Below are 22191 nucleotides of genomic sequence, written 5' to 3'. Positions count from 1 at the left end.
CTACAACAAAACATGTAATAACTGAAAAACTACAAACCAACCAAACTAAAAAAAAAAAAAAAAAAAAAAAAAAAAACACATTAAGCAAACTAATCAAGCATGAAGCTACAGCATAAGACAGACAGTAAAACATGGGGTGTGGTTGCACTTACCAAAAGGTAAAACAGCTGCCTATACAAAGAAAATAAAGTAAGCTGAAACGTTAACTAGAATTACTAGCCTCACTGCACTACAAACGCAAACCAGTCGATTTTATAGCTTTCCTGCTCAACCAGCACCGATGCAGAAAGGGATTCTATTGGGTAAGTGTGACACCTGGAAGAAACAGGAAAATCTGGGGGAGGGGATGGATTTGCATTTTAAAGACGAGTTTAGCATCATCTCATTCTAATTTGACTGTTTGTTTTTTTTGTTTTTTTTTTTTTTTTTTTTTTTTTTTTAAAACAACTTGTTTCCTATAAAACAAGGGCGAATCAAGCTCATAGTAAAACCTGGAAAGGGTAGACCTGCTATGCAATAGGAGTCTTCTTTCCATCCCTGGAATATTGTCATCTGTTCAACTGAGCCCAGTGGCAGACCCAAGGACCACAGTTGTTTAAACAGGAGATTTCTGGAAGTGAAAAAAAAATAAACCCCATCTAACACTTTGGAAGGTGCGAGTGTGTGGAGCACAGTGGTGAATCTCCCCTGTCCAGGGCTGATAGTTCCCACAGGGCTCCAGTAATCCCAGGCATGGGAATTGCCTTTGTCACCTCACCCTACAACTGATCTGGAGCTGCTTCTTTATTCAATACAGAGAGAAGCCCCCGAGATCAGAGACAGACCACATCTTTATCTGCAGTTATGCATTTGTGCCAGGACCCGTTTGACTAGCCTAGGGGTGTGGAACCCTGCTCCTGGAGAGACACAATCCAGCAGGCTTGCAGAGAATCTTTAAAAATCAAAAAGGGTAAAGAACTGGGAAACTATTTTAGTTCCCACCCCCATTAAGAAACTAATTAGTTCAATTACATAATTGAGAACACAGACAGAATGAAAATCACAAGACCCTTCAAGGCTCTCCAGGCCCAAGGTTGTCCACCCCTGGGCTAGCCCTTTATTTCCATTGCCTTTCACAATGGAAGCAGGTCTTTGAAGTCTTGTCTGCACCTTTGGGACCCAGTTCTAGCCTGGCGGACAGCACAGCTACGTTACCACACACACCATGAGAGCAGCCTTGGAAAGAGCATCTGCGCTGGTTCAGTCAACTCTGCAAGCAGACACTACACACGACCAAGTCGTGCATCAGCATACGTCAAGCAGCTTCTTTGGTCAGCTTTAGTTTGTCTTGCAGGTCGGTTATCCCGTCGCTGCCTCTTATTTGCATGTGCTCTCAACTCGCATTAGATCACAAAATCCCCCCCCCCCCCCCCCCTTTAAGAAAGCTTAAGAAAGGGAGGATGGGATATGCAAGTACAGTTCAAAACATTTTATTACAACATTTCATTATGCATTAAAGCCGGAAGAGACATTAGTGTTGAGCAGCTATTTCATTTTTTGACACTGAACGAAACTAAGTTTAACCATTAAAATTGCAACAATTGTAACAGACAAAAACCTAGGATGGACTGGGAGTGGTGCTATAAAGAGAACATTGCAAAACAGAGCAATGAGGTAGTAGGGGCTACAGTCCCAATATTTAAAAAAAAAAAAAAAAAAAAAAAAAAAAAAAACACACAATTAAAAACCAGACGGCTGTCGAAATGGACAAGGAAAATAATAAAAAAACCCACAGGAACAAGTTGAGCTCTCAATGAACAAAAGACAAACTAATTACAAAGAACTTAAAGGTCACTTTAAAATCAAAATCTTAAAACCAGACTAGTGGAGGTGCAACCCATTGGAATTCAGAACAAATCTAAAAATAACCATTTGCTATTTAAATTAAAAAAAAAAAAAAAAAAAAAAAAAAAACACACAAACACGACCTACACAGAAGACAGATGTGTTGGCACACCCAGGCTGAGCTAACAGAAACATTCAGAACAGGTCCTACAATAAAAACACAGATCCCTGAAGAGCCACTGCCGGCCCTGTGCTGGATGGAGGGAGTCAGGCTGCATCCTGCTCCCCGCTCTCGTTCAGGACGCAGGTGCGGATAATGGCATCAGTCACTGCGTACGGGTCGCAGTTGGCGGAGGGGCGGCGATCCTCGAAGTAGCCGCAGCCGTCCTGCCCAACCTGCCGCGGGATCCGGATGCTGGCCCCTCGGTTGGCCACGCCTGCGGAGAAGTCATGGATGCTGGAGGTCTCGTGGAAGCCTGTCAGTCTGCGGGAGTTGTCAGCCCCTCCCTTGGGGTCGTAAGCCTTGATGTGGAAGGTGTGCCTCTTGCCGAGCCGCTCAATGGCTTCTTCAATGTGCCTGAGAGAGACAGGCATGGTTAGAGGCTGGAGAGACAGGCATGGTTAGAGGCTGGAGAGACAGGCATGGTTAGAGGCTGGAGAGACACGGTGGCTCGGCAAACGGTACTTTAAAAAGACAACTGAATAAATACCGTTGCATAACCTCCAGTTATGCATATGCAATTTCCTTCTGTATGCAAGACACTCCAAATACATTCACTCAATTTGAGATTTATTTTCACAAAAACATAAAAGGAATTTATCCACCAAGTCCACCACTCAAAACAGCCGTTTCCAAGAAGACATGCAGATCTTTTACAGAGCAGGACTACTCTCCTGGGGTTGCCTGCACCCTGACAAAATACCTCCATCAGGTTAGAAAAATGTACAGTCATAAACCAAACAGGTGTTTCTTATAAACAGCATGTACTTAATAGGAGCTCTGAAAAGGACAGAGGCAGGCAGCCACACGGCACTACCGGGTATGAAGAATGTTTTAAGCATCAACGGTCCAAGGTAGACGCGACTTCCGAAACAAGGGAAACTGTTCTATTGTTTGTCACTTGCTGGATAGGGTCTAGTACCACGATGACAGCCTGATAGTTACAGAACAGCTTCTCTCCAGGTTGTCAGGTAGAGTACCCTGGAGTGATTTGAACGGGGGAAGCACAGCCAATGCCGTTGTTACACTCAGATCCACACTGTAACCCTCCAGTCCTTTACAGTAGCTACAGCACTCACTGGAGTCCGCCCTTGTTCCTCATGGCCTCTGTGCTGAAGTTGGTGTGGCAGCCCGCTCCATTCCAGTTGCCGGTGATGGGTTTGGGATCCAGCGTGGCGACCACCCCGAAATCCTCGCACACCCGGTGCAGCAGGAACCGCGCCATCCAGAGGTGATCCCCCACATCTATACCTTCACAGGGGCCCACCTGGAACTCCCACTGAAACCGAGAGACACTCAATTATAACAGGAGTGCAGGACTGCTGCTGGGCTAGGCGTAGCTCTTCAGAAAGGATACAAGGGAAGCAGAAGTGTTCATGTCTGTGCACTAAGGTTAATAGACAGGATACAACACGTTTAAACTTTAGTTTGGCACGAGACCCCTTCATGTAACCATCTTAAAACAGAAAAGTGCAACTGGAAGTGCCAAACAGCCTCTAGAGGTTAAGCAAAAAGAGGAAAGAATGCAAACCTGTATTGCAAGGTGCAGAGCACATCCTCAATATCAGCTCAAGCAATAGTCTTTTGGGGCCACCCTGCACATCAGTATGGGTTAGCAGTGGAAGGCAGCTACAGCCGATTTCAGCCCCCTTCCCCCGGAGCCCGATCCCTCCATTTTACACTTGCAAGCTGAAGTTTCAGTCGACAATTCAAAAGCAGAAACAGGCACACTTACCTGGGACGGCATGACCTCTGCATTGGTGCCAGCTATCTTGACCCCGGCGTACATACAGGCCTTGTAGTGCGACTCCACGACGTCTCTCCCATACACTTTGTCAGCTCCCACTCCACAGTAATAAGGACCTGTAGGAGAGCAGGCACGTGAGAGAATCCGCCATGGATACAACCAGCACACCGTCAGCACCATGGAAACACATCGGCACAGCATGTAAACAGCATCACCAGCACACCCAGGAATAGCTGTTATAACCAGGCTTCCTTAAAGGGCTTTCGATAGCTCAGCCAACAAGAGATCTGAACTGCTGTAGAGCGTGAAGGAGGTGTGAACACAAACACCACTGTACATCTAACAGTAAACTGCTGTTACAAAACCAGATTAATAAAACACCTACAATGAAACATTAGACACAAGGTAGCTAGACTATTAAAAAAAAAAGTCAGGTTATTTTTAAAGGACTGAATGCGAGAGTCCCAATGCAAATTTACACAGTTCAAAAAAGGATCAGCTTACCCTGGGGCCCAGGGAAGCCATTCTGGGGCCAGCCGTAGGGGTGCTTGTTAATGCCCAGCAGGGTGTACTCCTGTTCCATCCCGAACCAGGGGTGTGTGTCTGTAGCCTGATCCATCGCCTGCTTACACTTCATCCGCAGGTTAGTCTCTGTGGGGAAACAGAAGATACACACAGGGATCATGGATCTGTCTCTGTCTGAGCACAACGTGGAGCTACAGCCACTAGACACCTTAGTCCTTTTAACATGCAGTGGTCACCACTAAAATACAGCCAGTCTATCAATGAGCTGTCAAAGAGAGGTTTGTCACCACATTCAGCATCTTTACTAAAGACAGTACACTGCTGAACGTACAACACACAGGTCTTCAGTAGCTCAAAGCTCACTTTTAGAGCTATAAACCCATTTAGCAGATTATAGTACCTACAGTAACAGCACACTAGAGGAGAGAGTTTTCTGATGAAGACTCGAGTTTAAAACCTCTGCAAATGTCTCACACGGTACCTGCGGGCTTCCTGTTGTACTTGAGCACCTCACACAGCACCAGCTTGTTGGGATCCAGGACGAAGGGGTCTCTGAACATGCACACAGGGACCAGGTACATGTCGCTGTTCGAACCCTCAGCCTGGTAGGTGCTGGAGCCATCGAAATTCCACTCGGGAATATCTGGGAAGAGGAGAACCCAAAGGAGATCAGAAAACAGGCAGAACTTTTTAAAAAGGTCTTCAAATCAAAATGTCAGACAAAGACGTTTTCATTCCTGAATTCAGCACTGGAGTTGCATAGCTAAGGATTTTTTTTTTTTATCAAAGTGTTTAACATGCTTACCGGGGGACCCTCCCTTCATGTAGAGATTGTTTCTGTCAGTGTTAATTCAGGATAGACAAGATCAACAGATATGCAGCAATATAGCAAGAGTCTAAACTGGGTTTTAAACACTGGTTAGCACTCAAGCATTTCCGTGAAATGCAGCACCAGACACTGCTTGGACTGTCACTCTGCATGCAAGGCTTTTTGATAACCACTTGAGGTACACAAGGAATTCCAAGACTCAAGCATTCCGAGCAGGAAACAGTTTGGATGACCAGATCCAACCCATCAGTACATTTTATACCTTGTTCTAGGACCTCGTTCCAAAAAAGAAATCACTATTTTTTTTTTTAAACTTGTGGGTCACACGTCCCTTGCACCTTAAAGTTGCAGCCTAGTGTGCAGATGACTTTGCTAGTGTACAGGAGAGATCGGAGGCGCTCCCCCCATTCCTCACCTTCAAGGACCTTGGGCTCACTGTCCAGCGTTCTGGTTTTGCAGCGGAGACCCTCCCCGGTGCCGTCGATCCACACGTACGTGACCTGCACCCGGTCCCCCTGCGGCAGCTTCATGTACTGATCCCGCACGCCCTTGTTCAGCAGGGAGCTCTCAGACACGGACAGAGACATCGCCAGACTTGCAGGACAAGAGATTTAAAACACGCTGCAATACACTGAACACCTGGAGATTTGAAAAGCTGAATCAGACAGCAATGATGTCACAAAGTTAACAGGGTAAGAACTCCCAAGAACAAGAGTTGTTTTCATCATAGTCTGAAAGAGCAGAGGCTCCTTGGAGGAGGCATGGGAGACGGTGCCTCCCCAAAATGATCATAACCTTCTTACGAATATAGTATGATGATGATTATACCAACACCTTAAATTCACACGATGCAGTCAGGCAGGGACAAGGCTCTTAGTTTTTCTCCAATAGAAGTTGCCAACTGTCACCTGACCCTAAAAACTGTTTTTTACTGCAAGGTTGTATGTGGATTGTGACTTTGCAGTATCTTTCTACATTACCTATTTCGATAGCCCATTTCCGCCAGTCTATTACAACGCGTGTGTGTTCAGTCTGTGGTACTTGCTTTATCGTTTTGTGCGACTTGTTTGCCCATTGATGTCATGGTCTACCACAAGATGTCATATTTAAAAATGTTTGTTTTGCATCACCAGTTTCACAGCTTTGATTGGATTTGTACATTTAAAAAAACAAAACAAAACAGCGGCCACGGATAGGAGGATACATGAGACCGAGCACACAGATTAGTGGTGTGAATATGCAGTTCACGTTATTCGCGACTCCTCTCCAGTTCACACTGACTGTTTAATTCGTCTCGACCCGAAGGGTCGCCACCTCTACCTGGGCAGCACACGTGATCACATGACCGTCCCGTTCCGTGAAACAAGCCACTAACTAAATGGAGGTCTGCTTGAACTACAAACACTGTCGCATATCCCAATGAGACTAGAGCCTAAATGCAGGTCTGCTTGAACTACAAACACTGTCGCTTATCCCAATGAGACTAGAGCCTAAATGCAGGTCTGCTTGAACTACAAACACTGTCGCATATCCGAATGAGACTAGAGCCTAAATGCAGGTCTGCTTGAACTACAAACACTGTCGCATATCCCAATGAGACTAGAGCCTAAATGCAGGTCTGCTTGAACTACAAACACTGTCGCTTATCCAAATGAGACTAGAGCCTAAATGCAGGTCTGCTTGAACTACAAACACTGTCGCATATCCCAATGAGACTAGAGCCTAAATGGAGGTCTGCTTGAACTACAAACACTGTCGCTTATCCAAATGAGACTAGAGCCTAAATGGAGGTCTGCTTGAACTACAAACACTGTCGCATATCCCAATGAGACTAGAGCCTAAATGCAGGTCTGCTTGAACTACAAACACTGTCGCTTATCCGAATGAGACTAGAGCCTAAATGCAGGTCTGCTTGAACTACAAACACTGTCGCTTATCCGAATGAGACTAGAGCCTAAATGCAGGTCTGCTTGAACTACAAACACTGTCGCTTATCCGAATGAGACTAGAGCCTAAATGCAGGTCTGCTTGAACTACAAACACTGTCGCTTATCCGAATGAGACTAGAGCCCCGGCTCTGAATTTCACTGCTGCTACTCCTCCTCTGTGCATTTGCATTAATTCAAGCTATAACCCTCCCCCTCCTCGATAAACATTTCTTTAAATTATTACCGATGTAATGACGTCAAACTGCTTTATTTATTGTCACCCACACATATAGTGTGTGTGTGTGTATATATATATATATATACATATACACACACACACACACACACACACACACACACACACACACACACACACATATACACACACACACACACACACACACACACACACAGTTTTAAAACTAAAGTTGTGAGTCTAAAAACAGTTTTTTTATACAACTAGTGTATAATCAATTATTAAAAGCCGTTTACTCGTTAAAATGAACGGCAGACCGTAGTTTGTTAACTGTTCGATGGCACTGGTGATTTTCATTACATTTTAGAGAGTTCATGAAATCTCATGATAACCACGCTGGACGGTTTCAAGCTAACCCAACGAAAACCTTTAAAAAAAATTAAAAAAAAAGATTAAAATCAAACAAATGTATTACTAGAACCGGAATTAGTATCTATCTATCTCTCTCTAATGAGTTAGCACAATATTACAAAGCAGTTACGACTTACCTACCCAAGGTAAACCCAGGTAGCACCAACAAGGCAGCTGCTCCGCTTGCTCTCAACTCGCTACAGACACGCACCGCAGCCGCGCTGATGCGCTTCCATTTATCTTCCTGCTCGACCGGTCTGACGCAACAAGGGATTGCATTGGGTAAAGCTACACCCGGGACCGGGCGGGGCTGCGGCGCCGACATCAGCACATTAACTAATTATCAATCAGCACCGCCGGACCGTCCCAACTGGTTTAAATTGGCTTCAAAACAAACACGCGTACACCGGTTTATATACAGTCTAGATTTTCGTATGAGCTTAACACGCAGCCTACAGCACTCAATATTCCCAGGTGGTCTCCCATCCAAGTACTGGCCAAGCCCAACATTGCTTTGCTTAAGCATTGCATGGTAAGTTCGCTTTGAAGAGCTTTTTGCCGTCGGAGACATTGCCCAGGGGTCACTACAAGGAAGAAGCTCTTCTTGACCCCCACCGATACACACACACACACACACACACACACTGGAATAGAGAATTGCGCATACGTTTTCATTATATATATATATATATATATATATATATATATATATATATATATATATATATAGACACACACATACATATATATATATATATATATATATATATATATACATACACATATGCATATTTTTCGCGTTTTCTTAGAACTAAATTAAACCCTTGCAATTGTTATTTTCATTTGTGAATGCCTTTTCCGTGTAGGGTACCTGAGCTTGTTATTGCCTGAACACACTGTGAATAATCAAGCTCCTATTAAAACCTGGAACGCGTGAAACTGTGAAACCTTTATTTCCACCATTGGAATATTGGGGTCTATTCAATTAAGCACAGTGGCAGAGCTAAATACCAGAAGGGGACTTTGAAATACAGTCCATCTAATACACTGTGGGCTTTATTAATGGTGATTCTCCCCTGTCCAGGGCTGATAGTTCCCACAGGGCTCCAGTAATCCAAGACGTGGCCACCTCACTCTACAACTGATCTAAGATCCAGCGAGACCACATCTTTATCTGCGGGAATGCATGTGTGCCAGGACCTGTTTGACTAGCCCAGGGGTGTGGAACCCTGCTCCTGGAGAGACACAATCCAGCAGGTTTTCTGAGACTCTTGAACTCATCAATGGCCAGAGACCTGGAAAAAAAACAAACTGTGCAAGTAGTTGGTTCGATGAAGTAATCGAGAACTCGGACTGGAACCGGAAGACACAGCGCGGCTCTTCGGCACCTTAGTGGGGAACAGCAATTACAAAATCGGGATCACTGTTCTCCAGATTTAAAAAAAAAAAAAAAAAAACAACCCAACCTCAGGACAGTTTCTGAATATTTTGTGGCCGTATATCAATGCTAGTCTGTTTTTTAAAAACCTCTGCCCCCGTGTCGTACAAAGAGCGAATGGGAACCCAACGCATGAGTGGTTGATGCGTTCACAGGAGCAGAACTCAAAAACTCAAAGAGTGTAATGAAGTGTGAGCCTGTTTCACGTGTTCAGATCCACTGTGGTTTCGCTGCTATACACAGCAGGTGACAGAAAAGTGCTTGATGTGTGTGCTGATCTCGCTGACAGCTCTGCGTTATTGCAGCATCTCTCAATCAGCTGTTTTTATGGAAGCACCGGTAACTGCAGACACGGTGGAAATCCAGCTCTTTCCTTAACATGTGCATTAATTAAAAGTGCTTTGCAGAGACAGCAACAAGAACGAACAAGACCCTGCCACTGGGCACGGAAACAAGAAATACAAACCCAAAATACAACTACCCAAAATACAACTAATGCTTGATAGAAATTTACAGTAAGCCCTCTCCCCATCCACACCCCTCTCCCCATCCACCCCTCTCCTCATTCACACCCTCTCCCCATCCACAGCCTCTCATTCACACCCCTCTCTTCATTTGCTGTAGTACAATTAAACAGTTAAGGCTGGTTTCACAGACCCCAGGTATCACTGATCTTGGATTGCCATCCCTAAAGGAACACCAGGCATGCCAACAGGACTAGTGCTAATCTGGGTCTGTGAAGCCAGCCAATAATCTCACAAAACAAGTAACCAGGGCTCAAAAGCACGCACACGTTCCACATTTCTGGCAACCCTGCTGACCTTCCCAGCGACAAACCCTAAGAGGTGACGTCATCCCCTCAGCAGCTCTGGTATTCAAATGGAATATCATGTTGCCAACACAGAAATGCACAGACCTGACTCCACACCTTCGCTTAGCGACATTTCAAAATGTCAATTAAGCATTGATACTCGTAACGCCCTTCTCAGCTGCTTCCAAAGCGTGTTCTCGAACCTCAGAAAATTAACATTTAAAATACAAAATAAGACAATGATGCTCAAAGCTCCTTGTAAGAGAATGCCTGTGGTTGTGGCTAATTAGAGGAACAATGGAAATTCCCCACATAGCTACCAGTAGTGTGGAGGGTGCAGACCTGGAAAAGTCCCAACACTGTGCAGCATAGCTCAGCTTGTGCAAGGCTGCATTCACCAGACTTTGCTACAGTGCACGGGAGGTTTCAACATGCTTTCACACCCCAGGACTTCATCGCTGTGCTTCTACCAGACTCACCACAGGAAACCTTTACAAGGCAGGACCTAGGAGGCGGATCAAGTCTGTCATTTTTCAGGCCATAGTTGTGTGGCTGGTTTTTACAGACCAGCACCAATTTTGGATTGCCTAACGTTAATTTAGGACAGAGAAATTAATGCTAACCGGGGTCTGTGGAAGCAGTCTTTGCAGATTATATAGTGGATTTAAAGCTGCTCTGATCTGCAGTAATGTTACCCATGTCTCAGGCTGTCATGATTATTTATTATTTTATTTAATGTTAAGTGATATTATATATATATATATATATATATATATATATATATATATACAGTATACGTATATTATGCATAGGGTCAGTCCACACCTGATGCCAACAGCGTACACTGCTTACACATTTTACAATAACATTGACTTGCAGTCCCTCTGGTAGTGCTCTCGATTGCCAGAGGCTGCAATCAAAGCAAGCGTTTGCCCCAGAAGGTGAATAAACATTAAGCTGTGAGCCTTCAAGCCTCCTAGAGCGCTACAGTGCCGGCCCTGGAAGTCATGCTCTGGCTCGTGCTGTCCATCCCCCTTGCAGCCGCGGGCCTGTGAAAGCGGAACCCGATCCTGTTCAGAGAGCCCCTGAAGGTCTTGTTGAATTTCTCTGACCCGAAGCAGTATATCATGGGATCCAGGCAGCAGTTGGCTCCAGCTAGAGTCCAGGATATGTAGTAAGCGCTCTCCACCTGGGTGAGCAGTGCACAGGCGCTGGGGAAGAACTTCTTCACCACAACCCCGAGGGTGCGTGCCACGTGCAGGGGCGTGAAACAGGCTACGAAGATGCTCATGCAGACAGCGATCATCTTCAGGGACTTGCTCTTGATGACCTTCCCCTTGAGGGTGTTGGTTTTCATCTTGGAGACGGAGGAAACCAGGAGGCTGTAGCAGGTGACGGAGATCGCGAAGGGGAGCAGGAACCCAGGGACCAGAAGAACAAAGTTCATGACGAAATAGACGCCGGTCAGCTGGTCCTGGTGGATGCTCAGGCACTTGATGCGGTTGCCCACCTCGCTGGTCTCCAGGATGAAGAACAAGGCCATGCCTTTGATGGAGAGGAAGAACCACACGCCCAGGCAGAGCTTGTGAACGAAGTCTTTGCTCTTCATCCGGGACACCCTGGTGTAGTGCACCACGGCCACGTACCGGTGCACACTGATCAGCATGAGGAAGTAGATGCTGCTGTACAGGTGGGTACTGAGGAAGAACGCTTTGAGTTGACACAGAAACTGTCCGAAGGGCCAGTGGCTGCCCAGGGAGTAGTAGATTGCCATGAACGGGGCAGCTGGGATGACCATGGCGTCGCTGAGGACCAGGTGGAACTGGAGGATCATTCCTGAGTTCCAGTGCGGGATACGGAACCAGAAGATCCACAGGCTGGCGCTGTTGAGGATGAAGCCGCCCAGGAAGACCAGGACCAGGAAGACCGGGATAATAATGGACTGAGGCTCGGCAGGGCACGGAGAGGTGCCGTTGACATGGAGGAGGCTGCTGTTGTTCATGGTTTATTGCGGACAGAGTGAGGAGGGAGGAATGAGTTTTTATCACCTAGAAGAGGAAAAAATACCAGTGTTCTGTGAACTTTTGGATTAAACTTTTCCTTCAATTGCAATTAAGGCTGATATTTATTCCCCTGTCATTTTATACATTATATTGTAATGGAATTATTGCATAGCACAAAGTGAAAGTACAATTAAAGGGACTAATATTTACAATGTTTCATACTTTTCCATGAACCACATCATAAAGGAGTGACAGTTAGAATCCTGATTGTGATGACATCTCCATATATATATATATATATATATATATATATATATATATATATATATATATATATATATATATATATATATATATATATATATCCTAATATCCTAATATGCAGTATTGAATGATAAACTCACCACACCCTTTACATTAATATTCCTCAAACTGGATCAGTGAGATTTACACAGAGCGGTAGTCTTATTTAAAGATTTACAAGAAAAAGAGCATGACCTCAAGAGACAATGAAAGACACTGATGCAGGATTTCCTGTCAGTGAGACATTAAAACACAAATAGAAGAGGGCTTGAGCATGCAGAGAGAAGCAGCAGGAGGCCAGCATTTCAGCCAGAGCCTTCCTCAGTGCACACACGCCTGTCCACCAGCCCTAGTGTCTTATAGTTCTGCCTTCCGTCTCATGAAGCTTGAGCGAGACAGCTTGCAACGAGCACAGCAGCGCTGGCTGAAGGGGTTACTGCTCAGCTCAGTTGCTGTAGTTCTTTGTGAATGCAAACTACTGTTCAAAGCTGTTGATGGTGAACCAATATCTGTGCTTCATATCAGTATCTTAAAGACTCTTTTCATACTGAAATATCGTTTTTAATGTTATTTGCATCAGTGCCTCGACCGCATGTTTCTGTCAGTGTAATCACTATTTTAACATGGCTTGGATTATCTGCTCCAGCAACACATGAAATCAGAGCAAAGACAAGTCGGAAATGCACACTGAAATTAACCAGCAAATTCAATTCCAGCAGCTCGGGAAAATCCACTAACTTATATTCAACATCTGTAATTATTAAAAATAAATAATCACAAAAAACACACAGAAATCTATGGGTACATCTACTGTGCAGATCATTTTTTGCATTGAAAAATCCCCAGTGTCTACATTTGTATATCCTACACACTCACTCTTTAGTTTAACGGAGCTGCAATGCACTTACCTGCTGCTGTGTGAGGGGAGCAGATCTTCACAGCTCTGCTCCAAACTGCATAGGAAGCAATGTGGGTCTGAGGGTTTTAATAACTCTGCATGCTTCCAACCCTCCCTTTAAGAGAACCGAGATCTTATCTGCTGTGAAACTGTCTTTAGAAAGGAAGCAGCGCGTTTTCATATTGGCTACTTCAATGCAAGTTCCCTTTTCTCAGGCTGCACGACTATATTTATTATGTCTTGTGTTGGCATGCAGTTATTTGTTAAAAAAAAAAAAAAAAAAAAATCTTTGTTAGAAATCTGTACCAAGCAGAATGGATTTTTGAATCGTTTTTCTCTGCAGTTTTTCCTGGTTTACACACATTTAAAATCATGTAAAGAGTGTCTGAGCATTGCCTGTGTCAGGTCAGTTTGAAACAATATTCTTCTTGTGGTATTAAAGCATTGAGGCACAAGCCTAACTGAGACAGGCATTTCACTTGCTTGTCTCACACAATGTAATCCACAGTTTGAATTCAAGTGTGTAGGTATATGTTGAAATAAAATGGTCATTGAAAAACACAGACTGACAGTGCTCTATTCTATATTCTAAACTGACAGAGCTCTGTTCTATATTCTAAACTGACAGTGCTCTGTTCTATATTCTAAATTGACAGTGCTCTGTTCTATATTCTAAACTAACAGTGCTCTGTTCTATATTCTAAATTGACAGTGCTCTGTTCTATATTCTAAATTGACAGTGCTCTGTTCTATATTCTAAATTGACAGCGCTCTGTTCTATATTCTAAACTGACAGCGCTCTGTTCTATATTCTAAACTGGCAGTGCTCTGTTCAATATTCAAACAAATGATGCTGAAACTGATCTACCAAGCTGCTTTAACAGAGATATCTTCAAATATTTAGAGATATCTCTAAATGAATTTGAGATATCTCTAAATGATAATTTGGCTTGCCATACTGTAACAGGGAAAGTGAAACAATGTACACTAAGGGTGAGGATTTCTTCTATTTTAAACACATCTATTGAATATAAACAATAACAACTAGTTGTCATGCCATCAAACACTTATAAATACCTCCAATGTTTTGATTCAAACACAGGCTCCCTTGAGAAAGACATGTACAACATATCGAAACGTTGGGCAGCTGGCTCTTTGAGCTATATATATATAGTTATATATATAGTTCACCATGCTAGTTTTAGCCCCACCTGGAGTGGAGTGGGTTAAGTATCTGGTATCTAGTGCATCCAGAGCATTCCAAGCACATGTGTAACTTTCAGCTAGTTTTATTCGATGCCCATTTCCATTGGACGAGTGAGATAGCAGGTGTTACCTGAGCAGTGCCGGCGCTAGGATTTACCGATAGAGAGACTTCACACAAGACAGACTGTCACCTTGAAAGAATGTTCCAGTTCGGGTTCACTTGCAATCACACACACACACACACACACACAGGTGTTATTAATAGCAGCCGTGTTTAATATTACAATGAAATCACACCCACAGTAATGCTGCAAAGCCTGTTTGTGCCGATGCAGGTTTTCAGAGCCTGACGATGATCTCTAGTTTCACTGTTTGTTTTGTTTGCTTTTAAGAACAGAGCCCGAGCCTGTGCTCTATAGAGTTGGGTTCTTCCAAGGGTCTAACTGCAGTCTGTGACCTACAGCGCAGGAAGCGACGAGCGCTACCACCGGCCAGTTGCACAAAAACAACAACAACCTTTCGATCAACGGTCACTGAGAGATGCACAAATCAGCTGAACACACCAGCATGATTTCATGAGATACAACATTTCCAAAGGATGTTTCATGCATCAGGATTCTGTGGTGTTGTAACAAAGATATCTACACACTCTGCAGTCGTCTGTCATACTCTGTCGTCTCCAGAGCCCCTGTGAGAACAGCACAGCAAAACGATGAGTCCTTTGGGGTTAATTACGGGAACGCAAACAGAACAAAAAAAACGAATGATGGGCCCGATGGAAAGCAGCCTTTCCTCTCAAGTAACCCCCATGCCAGTATCTTCAGTCTCTCCAGAGCCGCTGCCCCCCTCTCTCTCTCAGGCTTTCCTTACGATCCTGCCACCTTTCCTCCAGTCCCGTGGTCTCTCTGTCTTGGTGGGCTGCCTGGTGAATCTCGGGGTCCCCCGGATAGCTGGCCTAAACCAGGTACAAAAACGCGCAATTAGCGTATTTACAATACTGTACATTCAGATATAGAGATACACGTTGAATATCTGAGTGTACAAGGGAGGTATTGTATGTCGGAGTGAACGCGTTTTCAAATGACGCCACTTCTTGTTTTGCTACCTTTGATGAGTTTTTCTAACTCAAAGAAAATGGGGTGTACAATGATTTCTAATTATGTGGCAGTCCAAAGCTATAACACAGTGTTGTATGTATTTTTAAGGTAAATTTACCCGAACATTGACTTAATAAAACGGCATTTGTAGATTAATTCTAGCGTATATTTCTGTATTATTAAAAGGCACAATTTTAAAAAGGTACAAAAGTATATTTTGCACTAATATTGAACAACTTTCACCGTAAAAAATGCCAATATTAAGTTACATTTACGTTAAAAAACATGATATTTGTTTAGTGTAGTCATTGTATGTAACCCATCCACTTCCTTCATTGTGAAGTACGGTTACGATACAGTCATTTCTTCAGAGCACGTACACGTTTAATTGGGTTTCAGTGATCAAATGTAACCCACATTGTAAATATTTGATGCGATGCAGCCAACCCACTCGTGGACACCCACTCTGACCCCTGGTGGAGTGGATGCCAGCTTGCATTCTACAGCGCCCACTATCACATACAATATCTGTATGAGAGAAGGCGTGTACGCACATCATTTAACAGCACGCATTGATGAGAACACAGCCATCTTCGGGACTGAAAGAAACCCAAACTAGATCTAAATAATGACAGCTTCCCCTTCAAATGCAAAGAGGGCTGGCAGACTTCAGCAGCGACGATTACCCGTGCCAGCCTTGGACAGCTGCTGCGAGGAACAGATGCACCCGTAAATACCTCGCTATACCTTCCAGCGCAAGACCTGGACAGGTGTGTTCTAATATTCATGAGACTAACCACCAATCCAGCACACTGTCGAACGAATGGTGATCAGAATGTGACACATGCAATATTCAACTCAGTGCTGTTCTGGGCTACCGGCTTCTATAACACAGCGGACTACCACACGTTACAAAAACACTGCACACCTAGAGAACACCTTTCAGAAAGCCAGTCCGGTCTAATAACAACAACAACAACGACGACAATAATAATAATAATAATAATAACAAGAAAAATAATAATAATAATAATAATAATAATAATAATAATAATAATAATAATAATAATAATAATAATAATAATAATAATAAAATAATAACAATAAATAATAATAATAATAAAATAATAAATAATAATAATAATAATAATAATAATAATAATAATAATAATAATAATAATAATAATAATAATAATAATAATAATAATAATAATAATAATAATAATAGTCTGCCCGGCTTCAGCAGCGCTGCAATCCGGCGGAGCCGCTGTTCGCAGTATCCTGCTTACCCAGATGTCCACACTGGGCCGGGCTGTTTTTTCGGCTTGGTCGCCTGTCTCTGGCGTTCCATCAATCCGCACACCAGGTCGTGGATTATCATCACGTAGAGCAGAAAGATGAGAAAGACCGGATCCATCCTGCGCGCTGCGGAGGAGTGTGCAGCAGCGACGGGTACTGAATGCATTGAGGGGACAAACAGACAGGGAGAGCGGGGAGAAGAGGGTGGAGAGGGGGACTAGGTCTTGTGAAAACCCCGCGGTGTACTAGCTATACCACAGAAGCCACTGCCAAAGTTAAATCTTTTGGTCTAAAATCCTTTTCAATCTCTCCGAGGTTTTCCAATTGAAAGTATAACCGGTGTAAGGTATCCCCGGGGGTTTGGTGTCTGGCTGGCTCGCTCGTTGGCACGCAGCGCAGATACAACATCTGCGCTCAGAGTCGGACCACACAGGCTTGTCAGAGATGCGCAACGTTAACAGCGCGTCCACAGAGCTGCATCGTCTATGCCTTCGTGATTGTTCATTTCTCAGCGTGTACACTTAATAATAGAAGAACTGGATTATTGCATTTAATGAAAAACAAACTTATGCATATCGGCCTATATAGACATACATTCATCTCTTATATAGCATTACAAACATGTGTGGGAGTAATGAGATATGTGACGTAGCAGGCTAGTGCTTTTATTTTTCCTGCTAGTGTTTAAAGCGTAATTAATGGACAGAGCAGTTGAAGCCGAGGGCAGTAACAGCATAGTGTAATGCTATCTATAACGAACCAGAATGAGAGAGAGAGAGAAACCCAAGCACGTAAACAGACTGGATGATAAAAAAGAGGATGTTGCCATGGTGACACAAGTTGTTAACAGCATGGAATAAAAGACACGAATTCACTTTTTGCAATTTCATCTGCTGTAGAAGTTCAATTCACTTCATTATTCTACACCGCGTTCACTTCGCTCATAGCTCGAGGTTACACACATTCCCCCAAACGCTTCTCTCCAGCTAAACGTGTTAATTGAATAACGCATTTCACCCGTGATTACATTTTAAAACGCACTAGCAGCCGCAGCGAGTCTATTCTCCTGAGTGTGGACCGGTCTAGTCAGAGAGCTGCCAGCCAGCGCCTCAGCGTGGGCATGTGTCAGACCGGTAGACATCGAGCAGGTGTGAATGCAACTGGTCTAGAAGCAGTAACGTGTCACTACGATCACTCCACAGCACAACAGGGGCTATTTAAAATAGCACCCACAGGAATGCTACAAGGAGCCTCCACATTGTGTCCTCCAGTCAAATACAACAACTGCCTCAAGTCTGCTGGTTTTTAGTTAGTTTTTTTTTGGTTTGTTTGTTTGTTTTGTGCACAACATCAAAACGACACAAAGCAATGGTTTGCAATGACGCGCCGCGGGAGCTGTTTGTGGTGCTGAATGACGTAGCGTGCCCCGAGAGCACTGGAGTTCCAGTCCGGTCTCCATGGATACCAGCCACGCTGTGTATTCAGCCATTCCAAAATATTAAAATCAATTGAATTGAACAAAACAAACCCAAAAACACTCGTCGCGGTGCGAGAGGAGGAAATATACTAGGTGTAATATACTGTATAGAAATGGCATTGTTTTCAACCACCAAAAGCGAATAAGCAATAGATTAAACATTTCATGAAACAAAATGGTGCTTTACATTCAGCATAATGCGTTATTTTAAGCTGAACGCGCTGTTGTCAATTGAACTAATTTGGGTTTGAATTCGACGCTTGTTGGGACATTTTATTGAGTACAGTACGTTTAATTTGTCTCCTCTTATTTTCTGTTCAGCCATGTCTCTCCTCTCCAGAAAGCGGCTTTGCAGCCATGTACCGCTATAAAAGCGCTTCTGTGCTGGCCACGCCGACGCCTCTCACCAGCCCGTCTTTGGACAGGATCCAGTGCATCGGCGAGACAATAAAAGCGCCCAGCCAGCGGCGGAGGAGGGATCGAACAACCCCGCCGCGACACGCCTCCGCACACAGAACCAGGTGCAGACGCAGAAGCATCCGACCCGTCCCCATAGCACGGGCACTTCAAACTGCGAATGCCCTAGCACACCAACATGAAAGCTGCATTCACACCATATACAGTAGACCCTGATATTGGTGCGATACAACCAGCTGACATGTCTTTGCATTAGATGGGAATTACTTGACATTAAATATACTTTAAATACAATTATAATTAAAATAAGAACATTTATTGATTTATTTTAAATCACAGCAATTATTCCATAGAAGAAGACCGATCCTTTCTCAAGTGTCTAAAAGTGACTCCAAAGGAGAGGATTCTGCTGAAGAGGACCTGAACCCAAGGTAAAAAAGCAAGCCAATTTAATAGAGGGTGTCCCTCGAGTCTGGAGTCACAGGCAATATCACCTATGATGGCACGGTCCCTAGTGACTGTCGGCACCACACGTCAAAATGATCTGGACGTGTTCCCCTTTGTCAAAGACATTTCACACCTGAAAGAGAGGCAGTCAATATTACTAGTTAATGTCTATGGCACCTGTTTTATGGGACACCCATGAGTTCTGGTATCCTGCACCAATATTTCAAACAATGGAAAGGCTTCCAGGCCATTGTAGAGTTACTGTACACAACTTTTATAATGCACCGACTGCCTGAATATGAATCATTTGTACCCGGTCCTGTGTGTGTTGCCCTTGCAGGATTGCGCTCCAGAATGCCACCCAGCGGTGGGCATATGTGAAAGAGAAGGGTGCCAGTGTCCCACCTGCCATTTTCTGCATAGAACAGAAGCCTAAACCATCGCTGACCACCCCAGAGCAGACCAGGGAACCGGTGCCAGAAGACTGCTGTCGGAACACCTGCACTACAAGGAAAAAAAACAAAGAGGCTTTCAAAAACATTCAGGTGAAACCCATGGATCCAGGCAGCACACATTTCAAATCGCTGCCTCTCCTCTGCAACGACAAATGCCATGGCACATGCTCGGTTTCAACATTTCCCTGGTCCAATGTCATTTCTGCAGGTGGAGGGTAACGCAAAGCCAGCGCCTTCAAGCTCCAGGGACAGGTGTGTTCAGCCAGACAAGGTTGTTACAGAGCTGTGCGAGCGGAGACAGCGGATAGAGAGACACAGAGCAGCTCTGACAAAAGGCAGGGAGAGAATGCGGTAGGGCACACTTCACACTTTGAAAAACAGGACCTGCAGTAGGGTTCCGAGGGTGCATTGCCTAGCCTCTTCCGAAAGAGTCTGTTTCATCTCTCCATCGCCCTCTCCACCGCTTCAAGAGAATCTCTTCTGCTCTACCAGATCTTAGCTTGTAAAAGAGCTTCAGTTCAATTCAATGCATTTCGTCCCAGCACAGACTTGTAAATCTGTATCTATGTTGAGCATTTCTTTGTCAGTGCATTTTCTAAAGTGCGTGTTTCTATATAACAACACTGGGAGCTCACACTGCCACTCCATTTGCTACGCCCGTTTTGTAAAATAATAGAAAAGGCTGTTCAATATTGCCAATGCTGTGATTCCAGAATGTCTTTAGATCACTGCAATCCATCACAACTAAAACCCTCCTATCCTCCCTTTCTGTGTGTGTTTCAGCTGGAGACCCTTGAATTCTGTAATTGTAAGCAGCCCAAGAGTTTTACAGTGTTCCGGTAAGGCAAGCCTGTTTTTAATCTTCCCCCATACCACTTCCTTCTGCTTGTCATTGTTGTAGTACTGTACTGTTTTTAACCTACTCCCCATTCACTGTGAAGTTCCGTTTTTTTTTTTGTTTCAAAATCCTTATATATCATTTATTTGTTAAACATGCCACTGTTTATTTGGTCTTGTAAAATGTATTTTACATTTAAGTTTGTGATGCGTAGTTTTAAAACATTTGTTTGGAAGTGGTACCAGAAAGGAAATAACTTAACAGTACATTATTAAAACACTCAACTGCAGAATATGCATGTGGTATTACTAGAACAGGCAAAAGACTTCCGGATGAAATATTTGCCAAGGAATTTCCCTTTTCACAGAAGTTCATTTGAGCAATACTCTGTATTTATATGCATTGGTAAAAAGACTTCATTCCTTGAAACGCTTGCCTAAACCCTGTGAATGGGTTTTGTTTTAGTAGCATCACAAGTTCCAGGTAAACAAACGTTTCAACACATCACCACCTCCAGGGTCTCTCAGAACGTACTGTAACACTGGCAGTTTCTTTCTGAAGACTAGAATTAGTTTTTTTTTTTTTTTTTGCTAGGCAATATGTTCAGGTTGGAGAGACAGTTCCAAACCAGGGCAAAAACAGCAATGGTGTCCAACCCCTGCCCAGGGTCAAAGCGTCAGCAGCCTGCTTATCGAAACTGCCAACCCACCATGGAGCAACAGAACTGTATTAGGAGGTACAGTATGAACCCGTCAGACTGGGTTTCCTAAGGGAGCTGAACTGCATCTCTACTGCAAACTGGAGAGGCATCCCCCCCACTCACAGCAGTCACTCCCAAGTGCATGCACACTTTGGGGAAAGAGAAACAGCAGGGACCTGAAACAGTCAACTTAACTTTACAGATTTGCTGTGTTTACATTAAAATACGTTTTTTATTTTTGTTTCCCCACCAAAAACCAGAGAGGTCGTGATCGCTGACTGTGGTCCAATGCAGCAGGCAGTGGAAACAGATCCACCACAGCAGCTCAGGCACTCAGTGCTGGTGAAGGAACCGCAGAAACAGGACAAACACCAAACAAGGAGCTCACACCCGCAGCCAGAAACGAGCACATGTCTCTGGACATACAGGTCCTTGTACACACACAAGTGGCCTCGGCAGGAAATCAGCACACTGCGGAGGACGCCAGCCTCCATGGACGACTATGAAGACTTCCAAAGATGGGTCAGCAGCATCAGAGCTAGCTTGAAGAGGCCCACAGCAGCATGGCGAGAAAGAGGGGCGCGGAAACCGAATTCCAAGGAAGGGCAGGAAGTCACGAGAAGGCAGGCCTACAAATGCACGAGAGCGAGGCATCAGGGAGGTTCGGTGAAACACGAGGAAGGAGACAAACCCAGAGATCCAACTCTCAATCCCCAGCCGACTGGGGAGCGAACCAGCCAGTGGATTAACATGGAGCCCGAATGCAGGGTCGCAGTCCTCAACGAGACAGGATCTTCTTCAAAGAAAAAGACGCTGAAGAGCAAGACTGCAGAGCAAGACCACAAAGCCACAGAAGAGAATAGGGACGCCAAAATCATGGAACAAACCGGCTATAGCAATAGTGAGAATCCTCATACAGAAATGAAGGATTTCTCCCAGTCTTTCCAGGGAATTTTTATAAACTGGAAGTCACCTCCAGATATTCCAGAAACTTGTGATAAAGATGACTAGCTGTAATCTAGGCTGGGCTGGTGTGTGCGGTCCAGAAAGAGCAAGGCTAGAAAAGACACACACATGGCAATGCATTCTGTACTAAAGTCTTATGCTAGAAGGCTTTTATCT

General features: G+C 44.1%; 2 protein-coding genes across 10 annotated transcripts; both read right to left on the bottom strand.

The window, feature by feature from the left end:
• Positions 1-1453: 1453 nt before the first annotated feature.
• On the bottom strand, positions 1454-7922 carry LOC121309596 (glutamine synthetase-like). 7 transcript variants are annotated; one of them, XM_041242592.1, is made up of 7 exons: positions 7818-7922; positions 5561-5739; positions 4798-4959; positions 4296-4442; positions 3780-3907; positions 3124-3323; positions 1454-2401 (listed from the first exon to the last, which is right to left on the bottom strand). In XM_041242592.1, exons 2-7 carry the CDS (start codon positions 5730-5732, stop codon positions 2092-2094), a joined length of 1119 nt encoding a protein of 372 aa, XP_041098526.1. In that variant the 5' UTR covers positions 5733-5739; positions 7818-7922; the 3' UTR covers positions 1454-2091. The 7 variants fall into 7 exon arrangements, with proteins under 7 accessions (XP_041098526.1, XP_041098532.1, XP_041098530.1 ...); XM_041242598.1 differs by having other exon boundaries at positions 7822-7909; XM_041242596.1 differs by having other exon boundaries at positions 5561-5784; positions 7822-7908.
• Positions 7923-10748: 2826 nt separating this feature from the next.
• On the bottom strand, positions 10749-17696 carry LOC121309593 (P2Y purinoceptor 4). Of its 3 annotated transcripts, none has more exons than XM_041242585.1 (3): positions 16726-17696; positions 14470-15294; positions 10749-11977 (listed from the first exon to the last, which is right to left on the bottom strand). In XM_041242585.1, the coding sequence occupies exon 3, from the start codon at positions 11929-11931 to the stop codon at positions 10906-10908; it is 1026 nt and encodes a 341-aa protein (XP_041098519.1). In that variant the 5' UTR covers positions 11932-11977; positions 14470-15294; positions 16726-17696; the 3' UTR covers positions 10749-10905. The 3 variants fall into 3 exon arrangements, with proteins under 3 accessions (XP_041098519.1, XP_041098522.1, XP_041098523.1); XM_041242588.1 differs by having other exon boundaries at positions 14641-15294; XM_041242589.1 differs by lacking the exons at positions 14470-15294; positions 16726-17696 and adding an exon at positions 13144-14225.
• Between the last annotated feature and the right edge of the window lie 4495 nt (positions 17697-22191).

This window comes from Polyodon spathula, unplaced genomic scaffold (genome assembly GCF_017654505.1).
Source record: "Polyodon spathula isolate WHYD16114869_AA unplaced genomic scaffold, ASM1765450v1 scaffolds_1409, whole genome shotgun sequence".
Classification (NCBI taxonomy): Eukaryota; Metazoa; Chordata; class Actinopteri; order Acipenseriformes; family Polyodontidae; genus Polyodon; species Polyodon spathula.
This window is presented reverse-complemented; position numbering and strand designations above follow the sequence as displayed.